The sequence below is a fragment of the Impatiens glandulifera genome, chromosome 9 (assembly GCF_907164915.1).
Source record: "Impatiens glandulifera chromosome 9, dImpGla2.1, whole genome shotgun sequence".
NCBI lineage: Eukaryota > Viridiplantae > Streptophyta > Magnoliopsida > Ericales > Balsaminaceae > Impatiens > Impatiens glandulifera.
The window spans coordinates 38,323,872-38,348,593 of NC_061870.1; the positions used below are offsets into that span (position 1 = coordinate 38,323,872).

General features: G+C 32.4%; 5 protein-coding genes across 6 annotated transcripts; 3 read left to right on the top strand and 2 right to left on the bottom strand.

Annotated features, from left to right (window-relative positions):
* The first annotated feature begins 1,186 nt into the window (after nt 1-1,186).
* LOC124915536 lies at nt 1,187-2,047 on the top strand. Its single transcript, XM_047456274.1, has 2 exons — nt 1,187-1,859; nt 1,944-2,047. The coding sequence occupies exons 1-2, from the start codon at nt 1,628-1,630 to the stop codon at nt 2,042-2,044; spliced, it is 333 nt and encodes a 110-aa protein (XP_047312230.1). The 5' UTR covers nt 1,187-1,627; the 3' UTR covers nt 2,045-2,047.
* A 95-nt stretch (nt 2,048-2,142) lies between these two features.
* Nucleotides 2,143-3,853, top strand: LOC124916446 (serine incorporator 3-like). Its single transcript, XM_047457161.1, has 9 exons — nt 2,143-2,305; nt 2,377-2,401; nt 2,470-2,565; nt 2,668-2,848; nt 2,926-2,999; nt 3,091-3,163; nt 3,256-3,479; nt 3,595-3,668; nt 3,771-3,853. The coding sequence occupies exons 1-9, from the start codon at nt 2,158-2,160 to the stop codon at nt 3,851-3,853; spliced, it is 978 nt and encodes a 325-aa protein (XP_047313117.1). The 5' UTR covers nt 2,143-2,157.
* Nucleotides 3,854-4,257: 404 nt separating this feature from the next.
* On the top strand, nt 4,258-6,233 carry LOC124915063 (beta-glucuronosyltransferase GlcAT14A). The gene is made up of 4 exons (XM_047455710.1): nt 4,258-5,009; nt 5,149-5,224; nt 5,315-5,430; nt 5,532-6,233. Exons 1-4 carry the CDS (start codon nt 4,403-4,405, stop codon nt 6,047-6,049), a joined length of 1,317 nt encoding a protein of 438 aa, XP_047311666.1. The 5' UTR covers nt 4,258-4,402; the 3' UTR covers nt 6,050-6,233.
* Nucleotides 6,234-12,834: 6,601 nt separating this feature from the next.
* On the bottom strand, nt 12,835-13,206 carry LOC124916447 (POU domain, class 4, transcription factor 1-like). Its single transcript, XM_047457162.1, has one exon. It carries the CDS (start codon nt 13,204-13,206, stop codon nt 12,835-12,837), a length of 372 nt encoding a protein of 123 aa, XP_047313118.1.
* A 3,691-nt stretch (nt 13,207-16,897) lies between these two features.
* On the bottom strand, nt 16,898-21,294 carry LOC124915565 (probable pectate lyase 8). 2 transcript variants are annotated; one of them, XM_047456316.1, is made up of 7 exons: nt 21,101-21,294; nt 20,780-20,836; nt 20,032-20,103; nt 18,069-18,711; nt 17,887-17,990; nt 17,658-17,796; nt 16,898-17,566 (listed from the first exon to the last, which is right to left on the bottom strand). In XM_047456316.1, the coding sequence occupies exons 1-7, from the start codon at nt 21,205-21,207 to the stop codon at nt 17,345-17,347; spliced, it is 1,344 nt and encodes a 447-aa protein (XP_047312272.1). In that variant the 5' UTR covers nt 21,208-21,294; the 3' UTR covers nt 16,898-17,344. The 2 variants fall into 2 exon arrangements, with proteins under 2 accessions (XP_047312272.1, XP_047312271.1); XM_047456315.1 differs by having other exon boundaries at nt 20,780-20,839.
* Between the last annotated feature and the right edge of the window lie 3,428 nt (nt 21,295-24,722).

Below are 24,722 nucleotides of genomic sequence, written 5' to 3' on the forward strand. Positions count from 1 at the left end.
GTAATACGGCAATTAGCTTCTTATGGCAGGTCCATTAAGCTAGGCCCAAACATAATATTTTCTTTTATGTTGAACAAGAACTAAATTTGTGACATAGGCCTAGAGAAATTGAAGGTATTTGCTTTGATTTGAAGTTTTGAACCATATCAATTGTGGTGGTGGAGTACTTACTTGTTCAATACAAGAATAAGCTTTGATAGATAGTGCATTCTTCGACTCCACAAATTGCTCTACACTTTGGGATGTTAAAATAACTAATTAATAAGTTCAAAACGTGTCCATAAAAATTGATGTACATGGGATGATCGGATGTTAAAATATAATTAATTCCTGCCCACTTTCACCAAACCCAACTATCAAATGTATGTATGTATGGGGTTTGGTTTAGTTTCAAATTCAGACACTTCACTTTACTTACTTGCTCACTCTACAAGACAAACCCAATTATCAAATTTGACAGCACATTTAATCATTTATCACTTAACCCCCCTTCACATCAAATAAAAGCAAAACAAAAAGGATCAATGAGCTAGCTGGACAAAATAACATTATTATATTCATTTTTTAATTAAATACTGATTAATCAGTCAATGTTATAGAATAAACTAATTTATATGTTCCTATAAGAAAGAAATGTACAAAAGTAAGTATGACTAATTCTGAGGTTCAAATTAGATCCACCGTCTTATTTTTTACTCTTATTAAAAACATCACAATTCATAATCAAAGATTTCCTAATTAGTGAATTTCGGTGTAACCTCTTAAAAATAATAATATTTTAATTTATTTACACGTATGAACAATTCCTATTTAAAATAGATTCATTTAATCTCTTACCTTAAAACAAACCCAAACCCTTAGAGTTATTAAAAAAAGTTTCTCGAGCACCGTTCGCAGCCTCATTGCTTCCAACGGTCAGAAAAGATTTCTCCCAAAAACGCGTGAAAGGGGGACCCATTTCACAAAAGCTTTCATCTTTATGAATTACTACTAATAATGAGATTTATGAATGAAGGAACATATTGATTAAAAATTATTAGTTGGTAAATAAATAGCAATGCACAAATCCATGATGCTTAAATAAATAATATTGGAAACAGTAAATTACAAGGAAAAGAAAACAACGAAATCTTCAAATTAATATAGACATATTGTAGAGAAGAAAGGGAAAAGAAACCTCTGGCGGGCATATTTATTTATCTTCAAAATCTATCTTCAAAACCTCTGCAATTGGGGGTGGTGGGTGTTGTTCAATTCCTTTCTTCTTTTCGTTTCTCAACACGTACGATTTTTCACTTGAATTTTACATTTTCTGCAAATGCTATATCAACCCCTTATCAGACTTCAGTAAAGCAATGTCCATGGAGACTTGATGATCTTACCAGCAGCTTCCTTTTCTTTTGGGGCATATCTTGGTTGGTGGGTTGGTGAAGAAAAAAAAGTATTTGATCTCTGCATTAACTTTTATTTTTTCTCTTGGTTGAATGAAGTGTGTTCAATTCTATCGTACCTTTCCATCATATGATCCCATTTCTTTAAGCTCCCAATGTCCTTGGATTTGTCTGTTTCTTAAAAGATCTACTTATATTAAATAACTGGTTTTTGGGATTGGGATTTCCAGAATTGAATGGGTGATTCTACTACTACTACTACTAGTAGTAGGATTAGCAATTCTCAGGTGACACCATGGCAAGAAGTAGAGGGAAGAGTGGAGAGGCATAAGAGCATCAAGGACTGGTCGATACAGAAGAGAAATGCTCTGAGAGCCCGTTATACATATGGCATTATCTTTCTCTTGCAAAATCTAATTGCTTGGTTTGTTCGTGACTATGGCCAAAATTTCTCACCTCAACTCCAATGTATTGTATCTATATATTTCATATATGTATGTTTCAAAAGACCTTGTGATTAAATTACTCAAAACCTCTTTAAAAAAACTGCAGATATAAAATCTTGTGGATCTGAGGGACGCAATTGCATCCATACAGTGGGAGTCCTTCGCGTGAGTTTGGGATGCTTTGTATCTTTCATGCAACTTGTTTAACAAATAAAATCAAGATAAAGCTAGCTCTCTTCTCTTAATTTCCTTATTATTAGTTAGACAATTAAGAAATAAGTAATTATTCCTTGACATATATTCAGATATTTTTCTTTGTAATGACTCTTACAACATGTAATTACACGAGCAAGTTAAACCAGGCCCGCAGCACATGGCATTCTGGATGGTGGTGGTTTAAGTCTGTCATTATCATTTTCTCCATTGCCAGTACCTTATTTCTTCCTCTCCAAATCATCCAATTATATGGTAATACATTCTTCATTAAAACCCTTATATGTGATTGCTTTCTTTGAATAATAAGATAATTTTTGTTGCAGGTGAACTCGCTAGAATTGGTGCAGGGTAAGAAGTTGTATTAATTAAGCTTCTTCCATCTTTTTGTGCCAATATTTACATTTTGGTACATGCAGGATATTTCTTATTCTTCAGCTCATAAGTGTAATTGAGTTTATTACATGGTGGAATAACTATTGGATGCCCGAGGATGATAAGATGAAGAACCAAAGGTGGGTGAGGATTAATTAATTCATAAATAACATTGTTTTGGTTCTTCGAATTCTTTTTTAAAACTGTTTGTTTGATCGATAATATATCTGATGTTATAACAGCAGCAATTGCTTTCTCGGATTGTTTATGTCAACATTATTCTATGTTGCTTCAGTAATTGGGATTGGAATGATGTATTCACTCTACGTCCCCAAATCCTCTTCGTGTACTCTTAACATATTTTTCATAACGTGGACCGCCATCTTGCTTGGTGTCATGATGCTAGTGTCTTTGCATTCAAAGGTAGTTGTTAAAATATTTCATCCAAAATTAAATTTCAGCTCTTCTGTTACTTAAAATTAATGGCTTTATTGTTTTAGGTAAATAGAGGTCTTCTGTCTTCGGGGATCATGGGTTCTTATATTGTTTTCCTCTGTTGGTCTGCCATTAGAAGGTTGGTTGATTGGTTGAAGGTCCATCATGAATGAATCGAACACACTATACTAAACATGTATTGAACTGAAATTGTTGTTTGGTTGTTTCAGTGAGCCAGCAGGCAAGAAATGCAGCCCTCAGAAGGAACATAACAATAAGCACGTTGATTGGACTAATGTCCTGGTAAGATTTGTAATAATAATACTATTTGATTGTTTGTTGAGATTGAGGTTAAGGTGCAAATAATGATAATAGTTTTAGGGGTTGATTGACAGGGATTTCTGATTGCCATATCTGCAATTGTTATGGCAACATTTTCGACTGGGATTGACTCGCAAACATTTCAGTTCCTCAAAGAGGATGATGAGGCGGAAGAGGAGAAGGATGATGATGATATTCCATATGAATATGGATTCTTCCATCTTGTATTCTCCTTAGGAACCATGTACTTTGCAATGCTATTTATCAGTTGGAACCTGGAAAGCTCAACCAACAACAACAAGTGAGATCAATTTCAAAACCAAATTATTAAAAAAAAAAAAAAGACATTTTGTTAGTATAAACAAACAGTACTGGTTAGTTGGTTTTGATACATTTTTATAATTTACTTAAAGGTGGAGCATGGATGTAGGCTGGGCAAGCACTTGGGTCAAAATCGTCAACGAATGGCTTGCTGCCACCATTTACTGTAAGTAGTAACTTTCAATTTCACCATATATATATATATATAATATTTTATGATGAGATGGAAATCTTCTCTCAATTCTTTGGTATTTGTTTTTATTTACAGTGTGGAAACTTATTTACCCTGCTCTGAAACAGACAGGAGTTGAGAATAACCAATTAAGGGAAAGGAGGAGTGTGATGCCTTGATGATGCAACCTTTCTTCTTCTTATTTTTTTTTGTAGTAGTTGTTATAGGATCCATTATTATTATTATAAAATATTAATACACAAATTGTAATCAAGGGTTGAAATAAAGAAAGTGAAAAGAAGTTTGTTTAGCTATGTTTGGCACATTCTTTACTCACATATCACGCAACATGTTTATTTATGTAGTCTAAAAATGATCTGATCTTCATTTGTAGATGAAACTATCTCTTATAAAAAAACATTATTAGAAACAGTTTTGTGTAAAAAGTTTTGAAATAAGAGATGATTATGTTTCATTTATTTAGAAAATAAGAGAGTTACAATTTGTGGTTGAAAAAGAATTAACAGGCGCGTATACAATTAATATTAATAAAGTCTAGTGGATTCTTCTTTCTTTCTTATAATGGGAAGCAAACACCTTTAGAGAGAGAGAGAGAGAGAAAGAGAGAGTCAAGGTTATTAGATCATTTTCATGAACTAATTGGATACTTAATTACATCCAAAGAAGAAGAAGAAGAAGAAGAAGATAATATGAATGAATGAGAAAGTATGATGAGCCAGAAACAAGCACCGGCGGCCACTGCGACAGCCTTCTCCTCCGGCGGTGGTGGTGGTTGTTCGAAAGAGAGACTACCCACCAAAATCTACTGCATTTTGGGTACCGCTCTTTTCGCTCTCATCTTTGCACTCTCCTTCTTCACCTCTTCTCCGCCTCGATTGCGTTCTCCTGATCCATACCTCTTCCCCAACAAACACAACCGCCTCATCATCCGCCGCAATCCCAACGGAGATGATCAATCTCCGCCTCCTCCCCCCTCAATCGCCTACCTTATTTCTGGTTCCAAAGGGGATTCCGATCGGATCCTCCGCCTATTGCTCTCAGTTTACCATCCTAGAAATCATTATCTTCTTCACCTCGACCTCTCCGCTCCACAATTCGAAAGACAGAGTCTGGCTCTAGCTATTCGCTCCATTTCCATTTTCAATGCCGCAGAGAATGTTCATGTCATTGGAAAAGCCGATTTTGTCTATCAAAAGGGATCCACTCCTCTTTCCTCTCTTCTTCACGGCGCTTCCATTCTACTTCGGATTTCTCAGACCTGGGATTGGTTCATAAATCTATCCGCTTCCGATTACCCGCTGGTGACACAAGACGGTCAAACTCTCTCTCTCTCTCTCTCTCTCTCTCTCTCTCTCTCTCTCTCTCTCTCTTTCTCCATTATTGTTTATTATTAGAAGAAAGTATCCTGATTTGTTGTTGTTGTTCTTTCTCTGTTTGTTCGTGGGTATTTCAGATCTTCTTCACATCTTCTCCTATCTGCCAAAGGAGCTTAATTTCGTAAACCATACAAACTACCTTGGCTGGAGAGAGTAGGGATCTTTCCTAAAACAGTAAATTCTAGACTTGATCCATTCAAGTTGACAATTTTACCTAATTTTGGTATGTTGGGATGGATGTAGGTTGAAAAAGTTGAAACCCATAATTGTGGATCCTGGTCTTTATCTTTCAGAGAAAAACGAGATGTTCTATGCAACCCAGAAGCGTGATTTGCCTCAGGCTTACCGCATATTCACCGGTGAGTCCCTTCTTCCCTCCATAGTTTGTATTTATTAGAATGATCTTGATGAAGAACTCGAACACCATGGATGATTTGTGTTTGCTGAAAAAACAAAACAGGTTCTTCCTCTTCAATTCTGAGCCGGAATTTTGTAGAGTATTCGATCCTAGGAACAGAGAATTTACCTAGGATCCTGCTCATGTACTTGTCAAACACACCTTCTTCGGATTCGTTCTATTTCCCAACCATCCTTTGCAACTCTAGGAACTTCAACAGGACAATTATTAACCCTGGTTTGATCCACGCTTCTTTTGATCCCAAACTGGGCAGCCTCCCACTTACAGCATCGGACTTGGATGAGTTAGTGGAGAGTGGAGCTGCCTTTGGGTCGCATTTCAAACCAGACGACCCTGTTCTGGATAGCATAGACAAGGAACTTTTGAATAGAAATCCTGGAATGCAGCCCGTGCCCGGTGGATGGTGTTTAGGCGAATCTGGGAATGATACTACTTGTCACGTATGGGGGGATGCAGATATGTTGAGACCTGGTTCGGGAGCAACAAGGCTGGAGAGGCGCATACTTGGATTACTGTCCAATGGAAATTATCGATCTAGTCAATGTGTTGTGAAAGAATGAACCCATTCTTTTTCTTTTTTTTTGTTCTTCTCATGTATCATAGAATGAATGAATTCATTAGGCTCATTTTTCTGTTCAATTTGACATGTTGTATGTTGAACTGTAAGTTGCCTGATTCCTATTTTTTTTTTATTAATGTAAGAGGGCGCGGAAGCATGAACACTATCTAACAGGACTTTGTGAGGATTTATCTGTTGAATATATGATTTTAATACACAATAAAAGCTCATCCAATCTGAAATATATTATTTGATATTATCATATTTGTAGAAATTTTACAAAGATATATCAGAATCCCTTTGGCATCCATGGTGCTATCTTCTTTATGGAAGATTTGGTGTAACCGAAATAAAGGCCATCTTCAGCAAACTTCATTTGCCAAAATCTCTACTCGGTTTATAGACTGAGACAGACTTGATTGTGCAGTGGTTCCACACAAAAGTTGCAGTGCAAACTTGCTTGATTGTGCAGTGGTTCCACACAAAAGTTGCAGTGCAAACTTGATCAGGACTTGTGACACTCAATATTTCAGTATTTGGAGATTTCAAGGGGAAATCTTTCAAAATATCTTCTCCATTGCTTTGCACTCTATATTGATGAATACAGGCGCTCATCTCCTGGGATGAACTTGAACATAAATAAATGAGCTAAGAAAACACCATAACCTTCTTCATCGGAATCAGCTTAGTCACAATTATGTGCATATCACGAGATTAAGGCTTGGTTCGGTATGAGTTTCAAATACACCGTATCATTCAATTCATTACTCAAAATAATAAAATATTTTATATTTTAAATTATTATTATTATATATTAATATATTTTAAATCTTTTTATCAAAAATATAACATCCAAATAATAAGCCTCTCGTAAGACTGATTGCATCAGTATTCTGTTCAGATATGAAATGAAACTGTCTACTTATTTGTACAGTCTCTACTCCTTAGAACTAAATTCAACAAATCTAAGATTTACTTTCGGGAAGAATGTTAATTTTAGGTATAAAGTTGGATAGAGGTGTCAAATTTATTTATAAAATTGTAAAATTCTATTTATGTATATAAACTTAGAGAATATATCATATTTATCGACTTAACATAAACAAAATTAACAACTTAACATAAACAAAATTAACGACGTTAGTTTTTCACAAGTGTATTTGATGATTAAGATTTTATATTAATTTTTTAATCAAGACATCATCCACGTGTTATGTTCAAAATCTCTCAGCCTCTTTTATTTGCTTTGCTTTCCTTCATAGTAAAGATCTTGAAACTTAAGGCACCGACTGATCCACGACAATCAGAAGCTCATCACCAGTTGTCGATAAGAAGGGCAATTGCAATCCCACATGGAACGTCAAATTCGTCTTACGCGTCGTGGATCCTAATTCACTAAATAAAGCATCAATCGAACCCCTACAAGTGAACCGAGTAGGGTTTGGACGCTAACTGGGAAGAAACGTATCCCAAGCAAGCAACTCAAGCACAACTCGTAAATTTTACACAGTTCAATACTTGAATGATCATCTACAACCCTTGGATTCTCTAATAAACGCTTAGGGTGTGTTTGATGAGAGGGAATTGGAATTGGCATTGAAATTGAAATTCTACTTCCAATTCCATGAGAATTGGCATTGAATTACAATTCAATTCCTATGTTTGGAAAATTATAAAATTGTAATTCAATTCCAATTCCTATGTTTGGGAAAATGATAGAATTGTAATTCAATTCTAATTCCTATATTTGTAAAATAAAATATCGGTTTTAAATTTTTAATTTTTTAAATATGTTTCCACATTTTTGGCACGTTCAAACACGTTTTTGACATGATTAACACATTTTCACATGTTTAACATGTTTTTCACGATTTTGGTATGTTTAACACGTTTTTGACATTTTTAATACGTTTAACATGTTTTTCACACGTTTTAACAACTTTAACACGTTTTTGACACATTTTTAACATGTTTAATACGTTTTTCACACGTTTAACATGTTTTTCACGTTTAACACGTTTTTGGCATGTCTAACACGTTTTACACATTTTTGACACGTTTAACATGTTTTTCACGTTTTGACACATTTAACACGTTTTTCACGTTTAACACGTTTTTCACATTTTCACACGTTAAACATGTTTTTCATGTTTTTGGCACGTTAAACACATTTTTGGCATGTCTAACACGTTTTTCACACGTTTTACATATTTTTGACACGTTTAACATATTTTTCACGTTTAACACGTTTTTCACGCGTTTTAACATGTTTTTCACGTTTTTCACACATTTTTACATGTTTTTCACGTTTTTACACGTTTTTCACAGTTTTCACACGTTTTCACATTTTCACAAGTTTTAACAAGTTTAACACGTTTTTCAAGTTTTTCACACGTTTTAACAAGTTTAACACGTTTTCCACACATTATAACAACTTTAACATGTTTTTCACGTTTTTGGCACGTTTTTAACATGTTTAATATGTTTTTCACACGTTTAATGTGAAAACGTGATAAACGTGTCAAAAACATGTTAAATATGTGAAAAACTTGTTAAACGTGCCAAAATGTAAAAAAAACATGAAAACGTGTCAAAAACGTGTTAAACGTTCCAAACATGTGAAAAACTTGTTAAACGTGCCAAAACGTGAAAAGCGTGTTAAACGTGTCAAAAATATGGTAAACGTGTCAAAAACGTAAACAAATGTGTTAAATATGTCAAAAAAATAAAAAACGTGTTAAACGTGTTAAAAATGTAAAAAAACGTATTAAATATGTCAAAAACGTAAAAACGTGTTAAATGTGTCAAAAACATGTTAAATATGTGAAAAAATTGTTAAATGTGTCAAAACGTGCAAAATGTGCCAAAATGTAAAAAACGTGTTAAATGTGTCAAAACGTGTTAAACGTGTTAAAAACGTGAAAATCATGTTAAACGTGTCAAAACGTGTTAAACATGTCAATGACGTGTTAAACATGTCGATGACATGAAAAACGTATTAAATGTGTCAAAAATGTGTTAAACGTGTCAAGGACGTGAAAAACGTATTAAATGTGTCAAAACATGTTAAACGTGCCAAAAACGTGTTAAACGTGTCAAAAACGTGTTAAACGTATTAAAAACGTGAAAATCATGTTAAACGTGTCAAAAACGTGTTAAATGTGTCAAGGACGTGAAAAACGTATTAAATGTGTCAAAACATGTTAAACGTGTCAAAAATGTGTTAAACGTGTTAAACGTGCCAAAACGTGTTAAACGTGTCAAAAACGTGTTAAACGTATTAAAAACGTGAAAATCATGTTAAACGTGTCAAAAACGTGTTTAATGTGTCAAGGACGTGTTAAACGTGTCAATGACGTGAAAAACATGTTAAATGTGTCAAAAACATGTTAAATGTGTCAAGGACGTGAAAAACGTGTTAAATGTGTCAAAACGTGTTAAACGTGTCAAAAACGTATTAAACGTGCCAAAAATGTGTTAAATGTGTTAAACGTGTCAAAAACATGTTAAAAACGTGAAAATCATGTTAAACGTGTCAAAAACGTGTTAAGCGTGTCAATGACGTGAAAAACGTGTTAAATGTGTCAAAAACGTGTTAAACGTGTCAAGGATGTGAAAAACTTGTTAAATGTATCAAACGTGTCAAAAATGTGTTAAACGTGTCAAAAACGCGTTAAAACGTGAAAATCATGTTAAACGTGTCAAAAACGTGTTTAACGTGTTAAGGACGTGTTAAACGTGTCAAAAACGTGTTTAACATGTCAAGGACGTGTTAAACGTGTCAAGGACGTGAAAAACGTGTTAAATGTGTCAAAAACGTGTTAAGACGTAAAAAACGTGTCAAATGTGTTAAACGTGCCAAAAACGTGTTAAACGTGCCAAAATATGAAAATATATTAAACGTGTGAAAAACGTGTTAAACGTGTTAAAAACATGTTAAACGTGTTTAATGTGTGAAAAGCGTGTTAAACATGTCAAAAACATGAAAAATATATTAATTTGAAATTACAATTCCGACCTAAAAAGATTGGAATTGAGAATTATCAAATTATACTATATTGAATTCCATTGAAATTCTAATTTCAATTCCAATTCTTAATATTAAAGTGTCTATCAAACATAAAAATTGGAATTGGACACTACAATTCCAATTCCAATACCAATTCCAGGGTTATCAAACACACCCTTAGGGATAATCGAAAGAGCGGTATTAAGGAAGGGGATAAATCTCTCTGCAAGGGAAGGAAGATTTGATTGATTAGCCTCTACAGCCTCCTTAGATGTGTTCTTCGGTTTGATAGGCTTCGTTACTGAAATCTGCAAAATGGTTAAGTAACTGAAGGATAGCTTATAGATGTTTTGGAGATTAGACGGCCGGAGTTTGGTTACGGGGTGTGATGATTCAGCAGTGACTTGATCAGCCAGAGACAGTAAGGTGTGTGATGATTCAGCAGTGACTGATCAGCCAGAGACAGTAAGGTGTAGAATCGAAATATGTACGTTGCTAATTTGATCAATAGAGAAAAAAACAAGAATAATGTTGCTCGCAGCTCAAAAGAAAGTTTTTGAACGATGGTTTTCCGGCATAATATCAAATAGCGAGAGCTTATATCATAGTGGCAAACACAGCAATGTTGTTAACCTAAAATGGGGTCAAAGGTTAAAATGTACCTAACTTTTGAAAGATTTTGAATGATGCTTTGTTTAGTTAATTGAACATCGGAGTTGCCCTTCTCTTTTCTTGACGGATCCATGCGGAGCTTGCCTCTATATCGTCAACTCAGCGCATGCGCCGCCTGTTACCGCGATCTGATGGGAAATGAGGTTTACGACGAGGATGACGATTACAACGACCAATCTGAGCTCGGAGGCCACAAGCGAGCGGTTCAATTTTGACGATGTAACCTCCTTCGATACAAATTTAAATGAGATGAGAAACTGCTAGCTGTTAGTCAAGAAATTAGGGAGGAAACTCTGACTGCCCGTGATGAGATGAGAGAGATGCAATCGTCTAGAAAATCGGAAAAATGTATCGTCGTCTGGCCGAGAAACGAGAGAAGAGTGATTTTTGCTGAAGAAGAAATTCAAATGAAAGAGGGTGAGAGATTTTGAACATAAGACGTGGGTGATGTCTTGATTAAAAAATTAATATAAAATCTTAGTCATCAAATATAGGGGTGTTCAATATTTGGTCTGAACCGAATATCCGACCGAATTCGAATTCATCGAATTCGAATAAACCGAATTCGAATTATATTTTCGGTTTTCGAATCGAATTTTAAACCGATTCGAATTCAAATACGGTTTTCGGTTTGGTTTTCGAGTTTAGGTTTTAACTCGAAAACCAAACCGAAAACCGAATTCATTTTTATTATTCATTATTATTATTTATTTTTATTATATAACTTATTACATATTATATATTAAATTATCATGCCCTCTTACTAAATCTCTAAATTAAATTCATAATTCCTCATTCATTTTCCCCTTTCTCTAGCTGTCCACACCTGTCAACCGCCATATATTGTTGTTCTCGACACTGTTTTACTTTCGTCGTTCAATTGTCGAATATATATTGGCGTTAATCACTAAGCTAAGTTTGCATGATTTATATTTTTTTATAATTTAAGTAGATAAGATCTCTTTAACAACTTATTTATTTTGTTAACTCTTTTAAAAAAATTATAAGTATGGGATGTTCTTTATTTGGTCTAAACCGAATATCCGACCGAATTCGAACCGAATTCGAATTCACCGAATTCGAATAAACCGAATTCGAATTTATTCAAATCGGTTCGGTTTATAATTTGTTTAAAAAAAATAAAAATTCAAAGAACCCGAACCGAAAATTCGAAGAACCCAAAAACCGAACCGATGAACACCCCTAATCAAATACACTTGTCAAAAATTAACTCTGTTAATTTTATTTCCAGAAAATTGATAAATATGATACATTTTCCCAAGTTTGTATACATAAATAAAATTTTACAACTTTATAAACAAAGTGTAATAAAATTTTACAACTTTATAAACAAAGTTGACACTTCAATCCTATTTTATACCTAAAATTTACGGTCTCCACTTTCCTATTTATTATATATACTCTATTGACATATAAACAATGAATATATTTGTTAATACTTTGACTTTTGATTGTGAAGACACTAAAACTGTCCATTTTTTATAATAAAAAACACTGTATAATTAATTATTATTTTTTTAACAAATAAAATATTCATTTTAAGTTCAATCTTTTTCGCAATAAACAAACATAATATTCCCATTTTATTTTTCTAAACTTAGAGAACATTTTTTTTCTTTTATTTTACACTCAACTTTTACTAAAACAAACACACTTTTTTTTCTTTTTTTTTTCCCTCAAAAGTAGTTTCAGATTTCACAATATTATTATGTGTTGTTTAAATACATCCCAAAGAGTTCTTACAATAAATTAAGTTTAAAGCTATAACTATGTTTTGATTATTTGACACAAATTGCTTTTGCATGTACTAAAGTAGTCTACTTGCTAATAAGATTCAAGCATAAAGCTGAAGTTTTATTTGATCTTCTTATATGCATGTATGCATGCATATGTAAGATAGATAGATAGATAGGAAGGAAAAATACAACAGTACGTACGTACGTACGTACGTACTTCCACAGTCACTAGCTGAGGATTTTATATATTAAGCAGGAAATTAAGTAACACAAATTAATTATTAATGTCCACTGAAATAAGCTAAGCTAAGCTAATTCAGCAGTATTGATGATGAGAAAAGTACGTAGTTAAGGATGATGAAGTCTGCCTCCAGCAGCTGCTCCTCCGCCAAGTTTGCCCAATCCTCCTAAGCCACCAAGCCCTCCAGCTCCACCACCAGTTCCACCGAGCCCTCCTCCTCCTCCCATGGGTAAGCCAACGAGTGGGATCACTGCTCCAACCCCGGCCGCAGCGCCAACTCCAACGAATCCGCCCACGATGCACTTCTTGTCCTTGAGCTTTAGTGCTGGTTTTTTTGTATTACTAATTTCATCATCATGTGCAGCAATAATAATATTAGTATTATCCTCCCCTGCAGATTTAGTGATCTGCGTCGACTGCTCCTGCTCCTTAATAATATTATCGGGCACATTTCTTGCCGTGGCATGCACTATGATCATTAGTAATGAGATAAGAATTAGACATGATGAGATTAATACACCATACCATTTTGCCATCTCGATCGATCACAATTAATCTCAAATAATGACTAACTATATAGTTATATATATTAATAATATGTGTAAAATAAAATTGCATGAAAATTAAAAGCTTGGTTTGGATGGTATTTATATGTAAATTGTAAGAGGTGATGGACAGTTGTAAAGCATTACTAATCAATTAATGTCCTCAGTTTTAATTCTGCTATGATCAAACTCCCCAACCGCCTCCAATAAAGTTTGTCTTCTTCCAGCTTGCTTGCTTATATAATTAATTAATTAATTAAGAGATATTTTAGCCATGAGCCCATATATGTATATATATAATGCATGTCTCGAGAACAGTCAACAGTATGATATTAATTATTTGAGGTTCCTAGCTAGCTAGCTAAATAAATAAATAAATAAATTGGAGTTAGGTGGGAGCTATATATTATAGCACACGAAAAACAATGTATTTTAATTACAAATCTCACATAGTATTCTCCGTCATCTGAAATTTTAATTCTCCCAAGTCCCAACACCCATGCAAATTTGGGAGCTTTAAATTAGGTTTTCCATTCAAGCCTGATCAAACCTTATTAAATGCATTTTCTTTTTCACATAAATGCATGTCATATTTATTATTTAGAGTCAACACTGAAAGGTACTTTAAACTTTATGAAAACCAAAATAATTCATTAATCTAATTAATAAATTAATCATCACAAATTAGCTAGAAACTTCTGTCTATTATTGAGTTGAAGTTATTTACTATATTAAATTTAATATTTAATTAGAAGTAGGCTAAAAATAAAACTCCAGATTAATTGATTTATAAGATGTTTTCTAGGAAAAAAAAAAAGATAGATAGACAAGATTGTAGTAGCTAGATTTAATATGAATAAACTTTTGAAGTTTTAAGAACATATTTGACTTTAGAAAAAGTTTATTTTTATTTGCGTGTATAAAAAAATAGTTTAAATTAATTTTATAATTTTACAGGAGGGTAATTAAATAGTTAAATTTATTTATATTTTAGGATTTTATAAAAATAAAGTGAATTTATATCATCACTTACTCAATAAATGAAAAACTAATTTTTTTTACAAAGATAATAATAATAATAATTGATTTATAAAAGATGATGACATGGTTGATGAATATTTTGATTGTTTATTTTAATTTTAAAAAATTAAAAGAATAATTAATATTATTTGCTTAAAAATAATTTATATTGCTCTACCACTAAATAATTGATTCCAGAAGGACCAAAACATATATATATATATATATATATATATATATTTTATTACTAGAGGCCTGTAATTAATGGGCAGCCCAAACCAGCTTTTGTGTATTGCATTTGCTATTTCTTGTAAGAAACTAAAGTTTGTTGTTACTAAGAGAATTGAGCCCAAGACCACAATGCCTACACAGACTCTATTCATTTTTTATTTTATTTTTCAATTATTTGATCCATAAAATTGTACCTATTAATTTTTTTACTAGACACAGATAATTCACTCACAAATACTGTGGCTAACCTTTCTAAAATTGGTTTTCTTAACAATTTTTTGACTTGTAACCTTAATGAAAAGTTTAATTGTTAGTTATTAATGAAATATAATTTTTTTATTTGAAAAAATACATATATGATTTTATTACTTGAATTGTAATTCTCACTTTACAATTTATTTTATTTTTAGGAATCAGAATATGTTGACACATACCATGGTGAAAAATATTAGAATTTTTTAAAAATAAAAAAGAATTATTAGTATTTTAATTTAAATTACTTAAATTAAATGTAACTATAAAAAGCATGTAAATGTTGCAAATAAAAAACGGTGGTGATTTTAATATTTTTTTAAGACAGGTTGTGGTAGCAGTCTATTTGTTGCTATTTCTTTCTGGGCCATGAGGCCCATTAGAAGGATATGTATCACAACAATTATATTGAAAAATATAAAAATGAAAAGGATGATATTTTTAAAAAAAATGACAATGTGATTTTATTTAGAATTCTGAAATTAGTCTTATAGTTGATTTGTTTTTGTATAATGATAAATGTAAATTAAATTAAACTTTTTTTCTTTATTTAAAAATACAAAAAAGAATATAATGAGTTAATTAACTAAAAATGGTTCTAAAAGAGGTATGAGGTCCCAACCTACTAATAAGTTAAGTACTGGATGAAAAGAAACCTGTCCAGGATGAGCAACCAAGCTGAAAGAAAGAAGTGTTGGTGAAATGAAAACAAGATTGTGTAAATTGTAACATGTAATGGAGTTTGAAGCTAGCTAGGATAAGACTGAAAATTGTTTCCAATTCAATGAAGGCCAATTAGCATGTACACCTATAAACAATAAACAATAATGCAAGTTTGGACTATTTATTGGATCCGATCCATCCAACGGATGAAATAACACCTTACTAGGTTAGGTACGTATGTACGTACGTTTGTTTGATCAAAAGCAGAAACTGGCACGCACAGTACTACTACTACTACTGTTACTTAATAATTATAGAATGTATATCATATATGAATGAATGGACGATGATGATGATGATGATGGGATTGAAGATCTAAAGTGGGATGTTGTTAATAGGCGGAGGAGTCGAAAGAGGAAAAAATGGGTCCTTAATTGAGAGTGACATTTCTCCAGTTATGTTAATGGTGTGTGGACAAGAGTTACTGTTTGTTTCATGATCGAGTAAATAAATAAGAAGCCCATATCAATCCATCCATCCATGTGCAAGTTGAGGTGTGGTATATATATATATTGTCATTTATTTAAGATGGTGGATAATTCATTCATCCTCTTTGAGTGGATGTGGGAGACTCATCCGTCGATCAAGAAGAGTATGAGGAAGAGGAAGAAGAAGGGATCGATCTACACTCTCACATGGCAGATGGGTCCCTTTTTTTTTTTTTTTTTTTTTTAAAGTTGAATCCAAAAACTTGACAATTCATCACATTCACATCGCACATGATATCCCCCTCCCCCATTGTCTGCACTGATAGTTACTGCTTGCTTTCTTTCTGGGGGGTGCAGGGTCGACTCAAAATTTACCATTTTTATTTCATCTATGAACCAACATAATTAATTACTTAGCCCAATCGCATCTCCCATCTCATCATTGAGAGAGAAACCCTCCATCAGATCAGGATCAGCTAGCCTAGCTTCAACAATTACCCACTAATGACGGAATTTTATCTAATTAATTAGTTAGACATATTTATATGGATGGTGCTAGCTTTTAATTAGTTGTTGGCAGCACATGCTAAAGTAATGACACGGCAAAAAGAAATATCTGCTCAACATATATAATAAATAATTAATGAAAGAAAGGGACACAAATAATTAAAAGCATCATCAATATTACATTGACAAAGCACCACCACCACTCACCACTCACCAGCAACAACAAAGTATTTTACCAAAACAGATATGAATATATGGCTGCCTGCCTACTCTTCTATATTCTCATTAATTTATATGTATAATAACAGTCATTCATTCATAGTTAATTATTATTATTATTATTATTACTATATATATGTTATTTTAAGGAGTGCAGCCCACTTCCAATTATATAATATGCTTTCAAAATTAATTAATATGCTTTGATACTCATGAATCACTAATTAAATCCTATGAGATTGAGAAGCAATAAACATATATAAATTATACTAAAAAAAAGGATAAGAAAATTAACTTTTAAGGAGGTAGGGTACAAGAAGAAGAATAGCAATAAACATGGATTGAGGAAGGGTAGAAACAACAACAATAATAATAATATACTGAAACCAACAACACTTCAGCTAGCTAGCTAACTCTACACAGTTGCAAAGGTCTTCATGAGTTGAAGCTCGTGCCGAGGTTGCGCAGCAGATCTCAATTGTTTGAAGAGACGATCATGGATCATTGATGATCGATGCGGATGGAGAGGAGAGGAGATGTGAGGACATACAAATGTCATTTTGTTTGCTTGCTTCCTTCCTTCCTTCCTTGTTTGGTGAATGGTGATATAATAATAAGGTAAAAAATAAAATAAAAATCATTCTTTTGTTTGTTTCTTAATTTGTTTGGATTGAATTCTTCTAGCTAGCTAGCTAGCATTGTCTTCCCCTGCGGCATAAAAGAGCACCGGAATTGGCAGTAATGGTGCCGACCATGGAAGAAGACTTGGCTCCCAAACTAGAGGCTCTAGCATAGCTTGCTGAAGCTCCTGCACCCGATGGAATAAAATACGCCCCATTTAGAAGAAGGTCCCCTTCTGATCTCCAATTCCATCCCTTCCATCGGCTATGAGCCGTGTCCACTCTTTTAGTCACCTGTTTTTGTTTTTGTTTTTTTAATATCAATTATTAGAAAGTGATCCAAATCAATTAAATTAATTAGCTATCTATCTATCTAGAGACCTACCTCCTTGGCAAAAGGATTGAATGGAGCAAGGTATCTATTGGCCTGGCTGTTGATTGTGGGTTCAGCACTTCCACCTATAGCATACATTTCCCAATGAGTGTAGTCGTTGTTTACGACGTGGAAGTATCCATGTCTACACCTGCATGCAACCACACCACACCAATTCGATTCCATTCCATTTTTAATTATATATATATATATATATTTGCAGCAGAGATCAAACAAATACCTCGGCATTCTCTGGATAAGACCCTCTCCGAAATGGTTGTAAGCGATAGTCACTTGCATAAGCTTGTCTCTAGTATAGGAATCACTATGACCCAACAGCATTACCTATATATATATTCGATCAAACATCTTAATTAGTTCTTCTTCGATCATATTCTAAATTAAAACTTAAAACAAACAAACCTCATTGTGGTGGGTGAAGTAGTTATTGGAGACAGTAATCGCGGTTGAACCCATCACAGCATCAACAAGCCCGTCAGCACAGTTAGATAGAGAATTATGATCAACCCAAATGTGACTCGACCCGAATATGGAAATGGCATCCCCATCTGCTATAGTCCTCCACCCAAAATGTGTAGGAGAACTCCTAACCATGGCATTACCTGTAGGCTTGCAGTCATGGATATGAAGCCCATGAATTATCACATTAGTGATGAACTGAATTGTAATGCAGGCGCCATTTGCAATGTGAACATTGACCCCACGGCCGTCTATTGTCTTGAAGCTGTTCATGATCAGTTCCTGTTTCAGAATGATCACCATGTCCCGGTTGAACACAATCCACAGGGGCTCTTCCTGGATGACTGCATGACGGAGTGTTCCGGGTCGGGGATTGACGGGATCGTCATGGCCCGGGTCTGTAACCACGTAGTAGCGCCCATCACGTCCTCCAATGGCATTCCGGCCAAACCCGATCCCACAGTCTGCCAACCGCTTACGGTTACGTTGCCAGTTGGGGTCACAGCGCCAGCAGTCATCAATTGGGTTTCCTGTTCCGCATGAGAAATACCCTAAATTCCTCCTCTCCGTGCTGTTCTTAATGCTCCTGCGCGCTCAATCGATCAAAATTACACATTATTAATTCAAGATTAATCCACATCTCTCTGTTATCAGAAATATTACTTGTTTGTCATTAGCATTCATGATTAACATGTTATCTAATTAATTACATTCATAGATAATAATAATAATAATATACTTCAAGTGTGTCGGTGACGTTACTGTTTTCTCACTTTTAATATCCGTGGGATTAGGATACCTATCCTATCCTCTCATCTCATCTCATGCAAGGACAAAGTCGGTCACTGAAGACATCTTGGCCAAATTTCCTATATTCAATTATTGGGGAGACAAGCCAACATGCTGCATACTTTTCTTCTTTCTTTTTTTATATCCGTCCATGGCAAAAGAGAACCCAATACTAAATGTACATATATGCTGATAAGACGAGTAGTATTTCAATTAGGCTTTAAATTTTCTTTTTCCTAGCGTTTGACCCACTTTATAATTGTAAAAGCTATTTGATGGTGATTACAACTATTCTGGAAAGTATGAGTGAAATGACAGTAATGCTAAAGGGGCAGTGGTTCCATTAATAATGTAATGTGGTATGATTATGAAGGAAGGGTATATGTCCTATTGGTTATGGGTATCGAGAGTGCTTATGGGCATCAGAATAAGTCTGAAATTTCATTCGACTGCAATGGCATGTGGAAAAAATAATCATATTCAGGAAATATGAATTGTCAGGAAATAAATATAAGGATAAAATAGTGGTCAAAGGGTAGAACGAAATACCAGTTTGACTGTTAAAAAAGAGAATGGGTGTCATTAAAAGTCAGCAAACTATTCAATGTTGATGTACAAGTACTATATAAATATACTGTTAAGTATTCTTAAATTTGAAGTTAATTTTAGCAACTTAACTGTTCTTGAAGGCGCCATTGATTTTTAACCACACACATCAACTTTCATAATGTCAAAGAATTAGATACCAATTATGTTTGTTCACTTTTATTATTATTATTATTCATTATCAAGCATTCGATATTTATATCAGATTATTATAGATATACATTATAATACAAGTTGGTAAGAAAAATTAGTATGTTAGACAAAGAAAACACTCTTTATTTCAAAGGAGTAAAGACACAAAGACCCCTTTTATGTAGGCCTGCAATCAAAAGTCTGGCTCGTAAAATGGCTGGATAAAAAATGCATTACCCACAAAATTCCGCCATCATCAATAAATGCTAGAACAAGTTTTGGTCTAGAAATCAGTCAGATGCTAGCTAGCATCGTATGCTCTCTTCTTTTTCATTGTTTTGTTATAGATGGTTCATCAGAAAGGAAGAGAGAGACTCACATCATAACCATGGATGCGACCTCCTCTGGATCCTGCACAGCTTTCTCATTCAAGGCTTCGATCTCTCGTAACCTAAAATAGAAAGAAACTGTCAGGTTGTGAGAATTGAGAAAGAAATCAATTCCCGACAGTGACAAATCCCACACAGTGACTGTCAATCAAGGTCATTTATCGAACCAATTCATAATTCGTCGGTCCATTCACCAACACAAATAATCCAGTTGGGATAGTTTTCTTAAAGGCGTACGCAATCCGTTAAAAGTATTTCTCAGGTAGCAAAAATTTACTTTTACCGACTCACAAAAGGTGAAAATGGTTGTACAGTAATGTATGTAAAAAGTTATAAAAAAAAAAGAAGAAGAGAGAGATTGGGAATGGCGCGTACTTTACTGCAAGTTGATATAATATATCAATGCAGGAAGAAGGAGAAAGAGCAGTTTAACGTGGAAGGCCACTCAACTGAATACCGTTAAGCCGTGAACAGCTTAAAAAAAAAAAAAAGTGTTTCTTCAATAGAGGGAAATGTGAAAAGGTGAACATAAAACTGAAAAAGTATATAGATAGATAGATGAAATGAGTCGTAGATTCAAAGCGACAAGTAATAGAATGACAAATTAGTAACCTATAGTCGCCGTTTTAATCAACATTTGATAAATTTCCAGATCTGACAGAATTTTGTATCTCAAGTTCGGCAGATGGATAAACATGAATGCATAACAGTAGAAAAGGTCTTAATAATATTACGCACCTGTTCGTCGCCATTGTTGTGTTCTCAGAGGTCTGCAACTCCTCCTCTGTTTCACCACTTCTGAAATAGAACAGAACATATAAGGTAATAACAATGAAAAATGTGACAGAAACAACTGCAAAATTGAGAAATTAACTTTTTCTATCCATCATGAACATCGATGAGATCTGGATAAAACCGTTTCACGATACAATTCGAAGCAGCGTTTGGTTTAGAAACATGTGAATAGTGAGCAAAGGGGTACGAAATGCAGTAAACTGACATTTTCAAAATTGTAAGCTAAGAGAGAGAGAGAGAGAGAGAGAGAGCTAGAAGATGTACATTGAAGCGGAGATGCCTTTGTGTAGTCCTCCTATTGCAATGGCTGGTACAATCAGCACTAGAAGAAACAATGAACACACAGAAACGAGCTTCCTGGAGATCACCATGGCCGGTTACTCGTTTTGGAGGAGGAAAAGAGAAGGAGAGTGGTTATGGAAAAAACGAATCAGAGAGTCTCGGAGCTGCTCCAAAGGGGCAGGCAACGGCCACTTTATAATGGGAAAGAAAGATGATGATGATGATGATGATAGCTGCAACCGGAAGCTATGGATTAAACGTAACGTCCGTTAATTTCAGCTATGCTTTCTCATCCTACTCATTTTTTAATCACCTTTCTTAACCAGTTAACCGCTCTTCTTTTTTACATTTTGATTAGGAGAAGACTCAACTCAACATTTTAATAATAATAATAATAATATATTCAATGAATGTTTAAAACTGGGAATAATTATTTTATGTAATTTATTTGACTCGAAATTAGCTTCTCATTATTATTATTAAGTGAATATTTAGTTAGTCATAAATATGTTATACTTAGTAGTACCACCGACGACACTGTTGCTGCAACAACGCGTAGTCACGTGTATACTTTTTTCCTATTATACCCTTGGTTATCTTGTTATTTACAATTGTGACCATACAACTAAACGGGGTTCAGGACACGTCAGAAATCCGTGACAGAGTCCTGGTGTAGGACCCGGTATACTCAGTACGGACATTCCAAAATCAAAGCTGAAGAAGAATCAGAAGATTGATTTTGTAAATTAAAAACAACTCTGTTAAATAATCTATTATTATAAAATCATTAATTAACGCGTTATACCGAAATTCTAGGCGGAGCTCACTCAAGCTTACCTTTTTTTTCCTCCTGAAGGCATGTTTCACAAAATTATCTGTTTTTAGTATGATATATGTTTATTTATTAGGCCTGAAACTTTTTCAGTAAGAATTTTTTTAAATGAGTGAATAACTCTATATAAATCATATATTATTTAACTATTCTTTTATTAATTATATCAACCAATTTATTATTTGAAATATTAAAATATTCTTTATTTTAAAATTTTATTTTTATTTTATTTATATATATCAATATATTTAAATTTTTTTTACTAAAAATAATAATTATTTTCTTAAAATTATTATTCATCATTTAATTTTTCTCCCTCTAATTTGTTTTTCCTTCTTATTTTATTTTATTGAGATGAATGAACATATTTAGTAGTATTCCAACTCATTTTTATTATTTATAATATTATTATTATTATTATTATTAAAAATTTGGCACTACCCTAACCTTAGTTTTGTTTACCCTAACCTTAGTTTTGTTTAAGCATTTTTGAACAAGCATTCATTTTATATATATATATATATATATATATATATATATATATATATATATATATATATATATATATATATATATATATATATATATATATATATATATATATATATATATATATAAATGTATTTTGGTGATGTTTTTCTAATTTTTATGCTTACAATTAATAACTAAGGAAAAAATTTCACAAAGTGGTCCGATAAAAAGAGTCGACCTAATAAACTAAAATGTCACGGGTTTGATTCTGACTATAAACTTATGAATATAATCGATAAAGTGTCATTCTAGTTCTCTTTAATTAACAAAAAAAAATGAAAAATGTATAATCGATTTGAAAGTTCACTAATTTGTAGGATTTTCGTTTTTATTAAATTATTGGTGTTCATGATTTTAAATTTTTGATTTGTTCTGATATATTTTTAGTTTTATTGTATTTAAATAATTACTCTCATTTCACATTGTATATACTGATATACAACTTTAAAAAAATAATGATGAAGGGAGAAGGGTTTGCATTAGAAAAAACAAATTTGATTAATGGATACTTTATTTATAATTTATATTAAAATGGAATGCCCTTAATGGCGTAGAGGATGTTATATTAAAATTATAACTTCCAAACTGAGTAAAATCACAATTCACATCATAATCCATATTTCACGCCCGTAAACATTTAACTTGCCTCTTAAGTCTATCCTCCAATTTTATGGAGAATAATTAATAACCAAGCAACATTATTATTATTATTATTACTATTAATATTACTATCTTGTTAAAACAAATTGGTACATTAAAAAAAAAAATTGATGGTTTAGAAAATCGATTAATTATTCAATAGTCCAAAACGCTATTATTTTTAAAATAATATTATATTTAATTATGTATAAAAAATATCACATTAAAATTTTTTATACTTAAAATAATATAATTTTTGTTTATATATAAAAATATCAAATAAAAGTAAGTAATTGTGTATTTATTATTATTATTATTATTATTTAATTTTGAAAAATAAACATAGTTAAATTTAAATAAATTTTTAGTTATAATTTTTCATTATCATATTTTAAAATATAATAAAGAAATTAAAATTTTAATAACTTTTTATAAAATTGAAGGGTGAAAGAAAAATATATATTAAAATTTATAATTGGCTATCCATTTTGTAACTGATGAAGGTAGATATTATTATACCTCTTATAAAGTATAAGTTATACCTAAATAATAATGTATACATAAATATTAATTATCAAACAACCATTATAATTTATAGTAAGTATAATTATACTTTATCTACATTATTATATCCCGTAGTATCAAACATAGCCTAAAGTATAACTATATAACTTCAAGATAATATAGATATAAAAAAATACTAAACAATGATATTAGTTTACCCTCACAGTTATATATACTTCTAGAATCCCAACCAAACATAAACATAAACATAGTATTATTTGATGGAAAATATTGCCTAACTAGTAAGTAGTAGCTAGCTAGCTACCTAAAAATTAATTGATCAATGAATTAATTGATGTACATCTCATATATACGAGTTTTGCTCTTTTACGAGAACATATGCGAGGCTGGAATACCAAAAAACTCTTTTAAATAAATGATTTAGTATATTTTGTTTTAGTTAATTTATTTTTTGAAAGTATAAAATAATATATAAGAATTTATTAAGTTGTTAGATGGAAGGTGGGAAAAATTAAAGATTATAATTTGAGGGAAGAACATAATTGTGTTATTATATAATATAATATAATATAATATAATATAATATATAGAAGACAAATTAATGTTGTGGTGGATGCGATAGTTGATCAAACTAATTCACAGGCTGTGATTATGCAAGTTTTGCCACCAACCTCTCACATGGAATTTAATATACTCTATGACTTATTTATAATTTATTTTTTAGTTGTGGTTATCTCTCACCTATCTAAAAAATAATAAAATTATTTTGTGAAATAATAAATAAACAACAGAATCCAACTCATAAATATATACAAGTCATTTATATATATATCCAAGACATTTGCTATCAGGTGACAAAAAATGTCAGATTTTATTTGGATATGATATTGATACGTGGGTATGGTCAATTATTATATATTCTTTATTAATTAATTAATAATAATATTGCATAAAATAAAAGAGAGAAAAAGCGAAGTCTTGATTAATTTTTCTTTTTGAGTTAGATGGGCGACGGCAGGCAGGCAATGGACCAAGCATGTGTTGTATGCTCCCATCCCATGTGCACTCAGCTTCTTA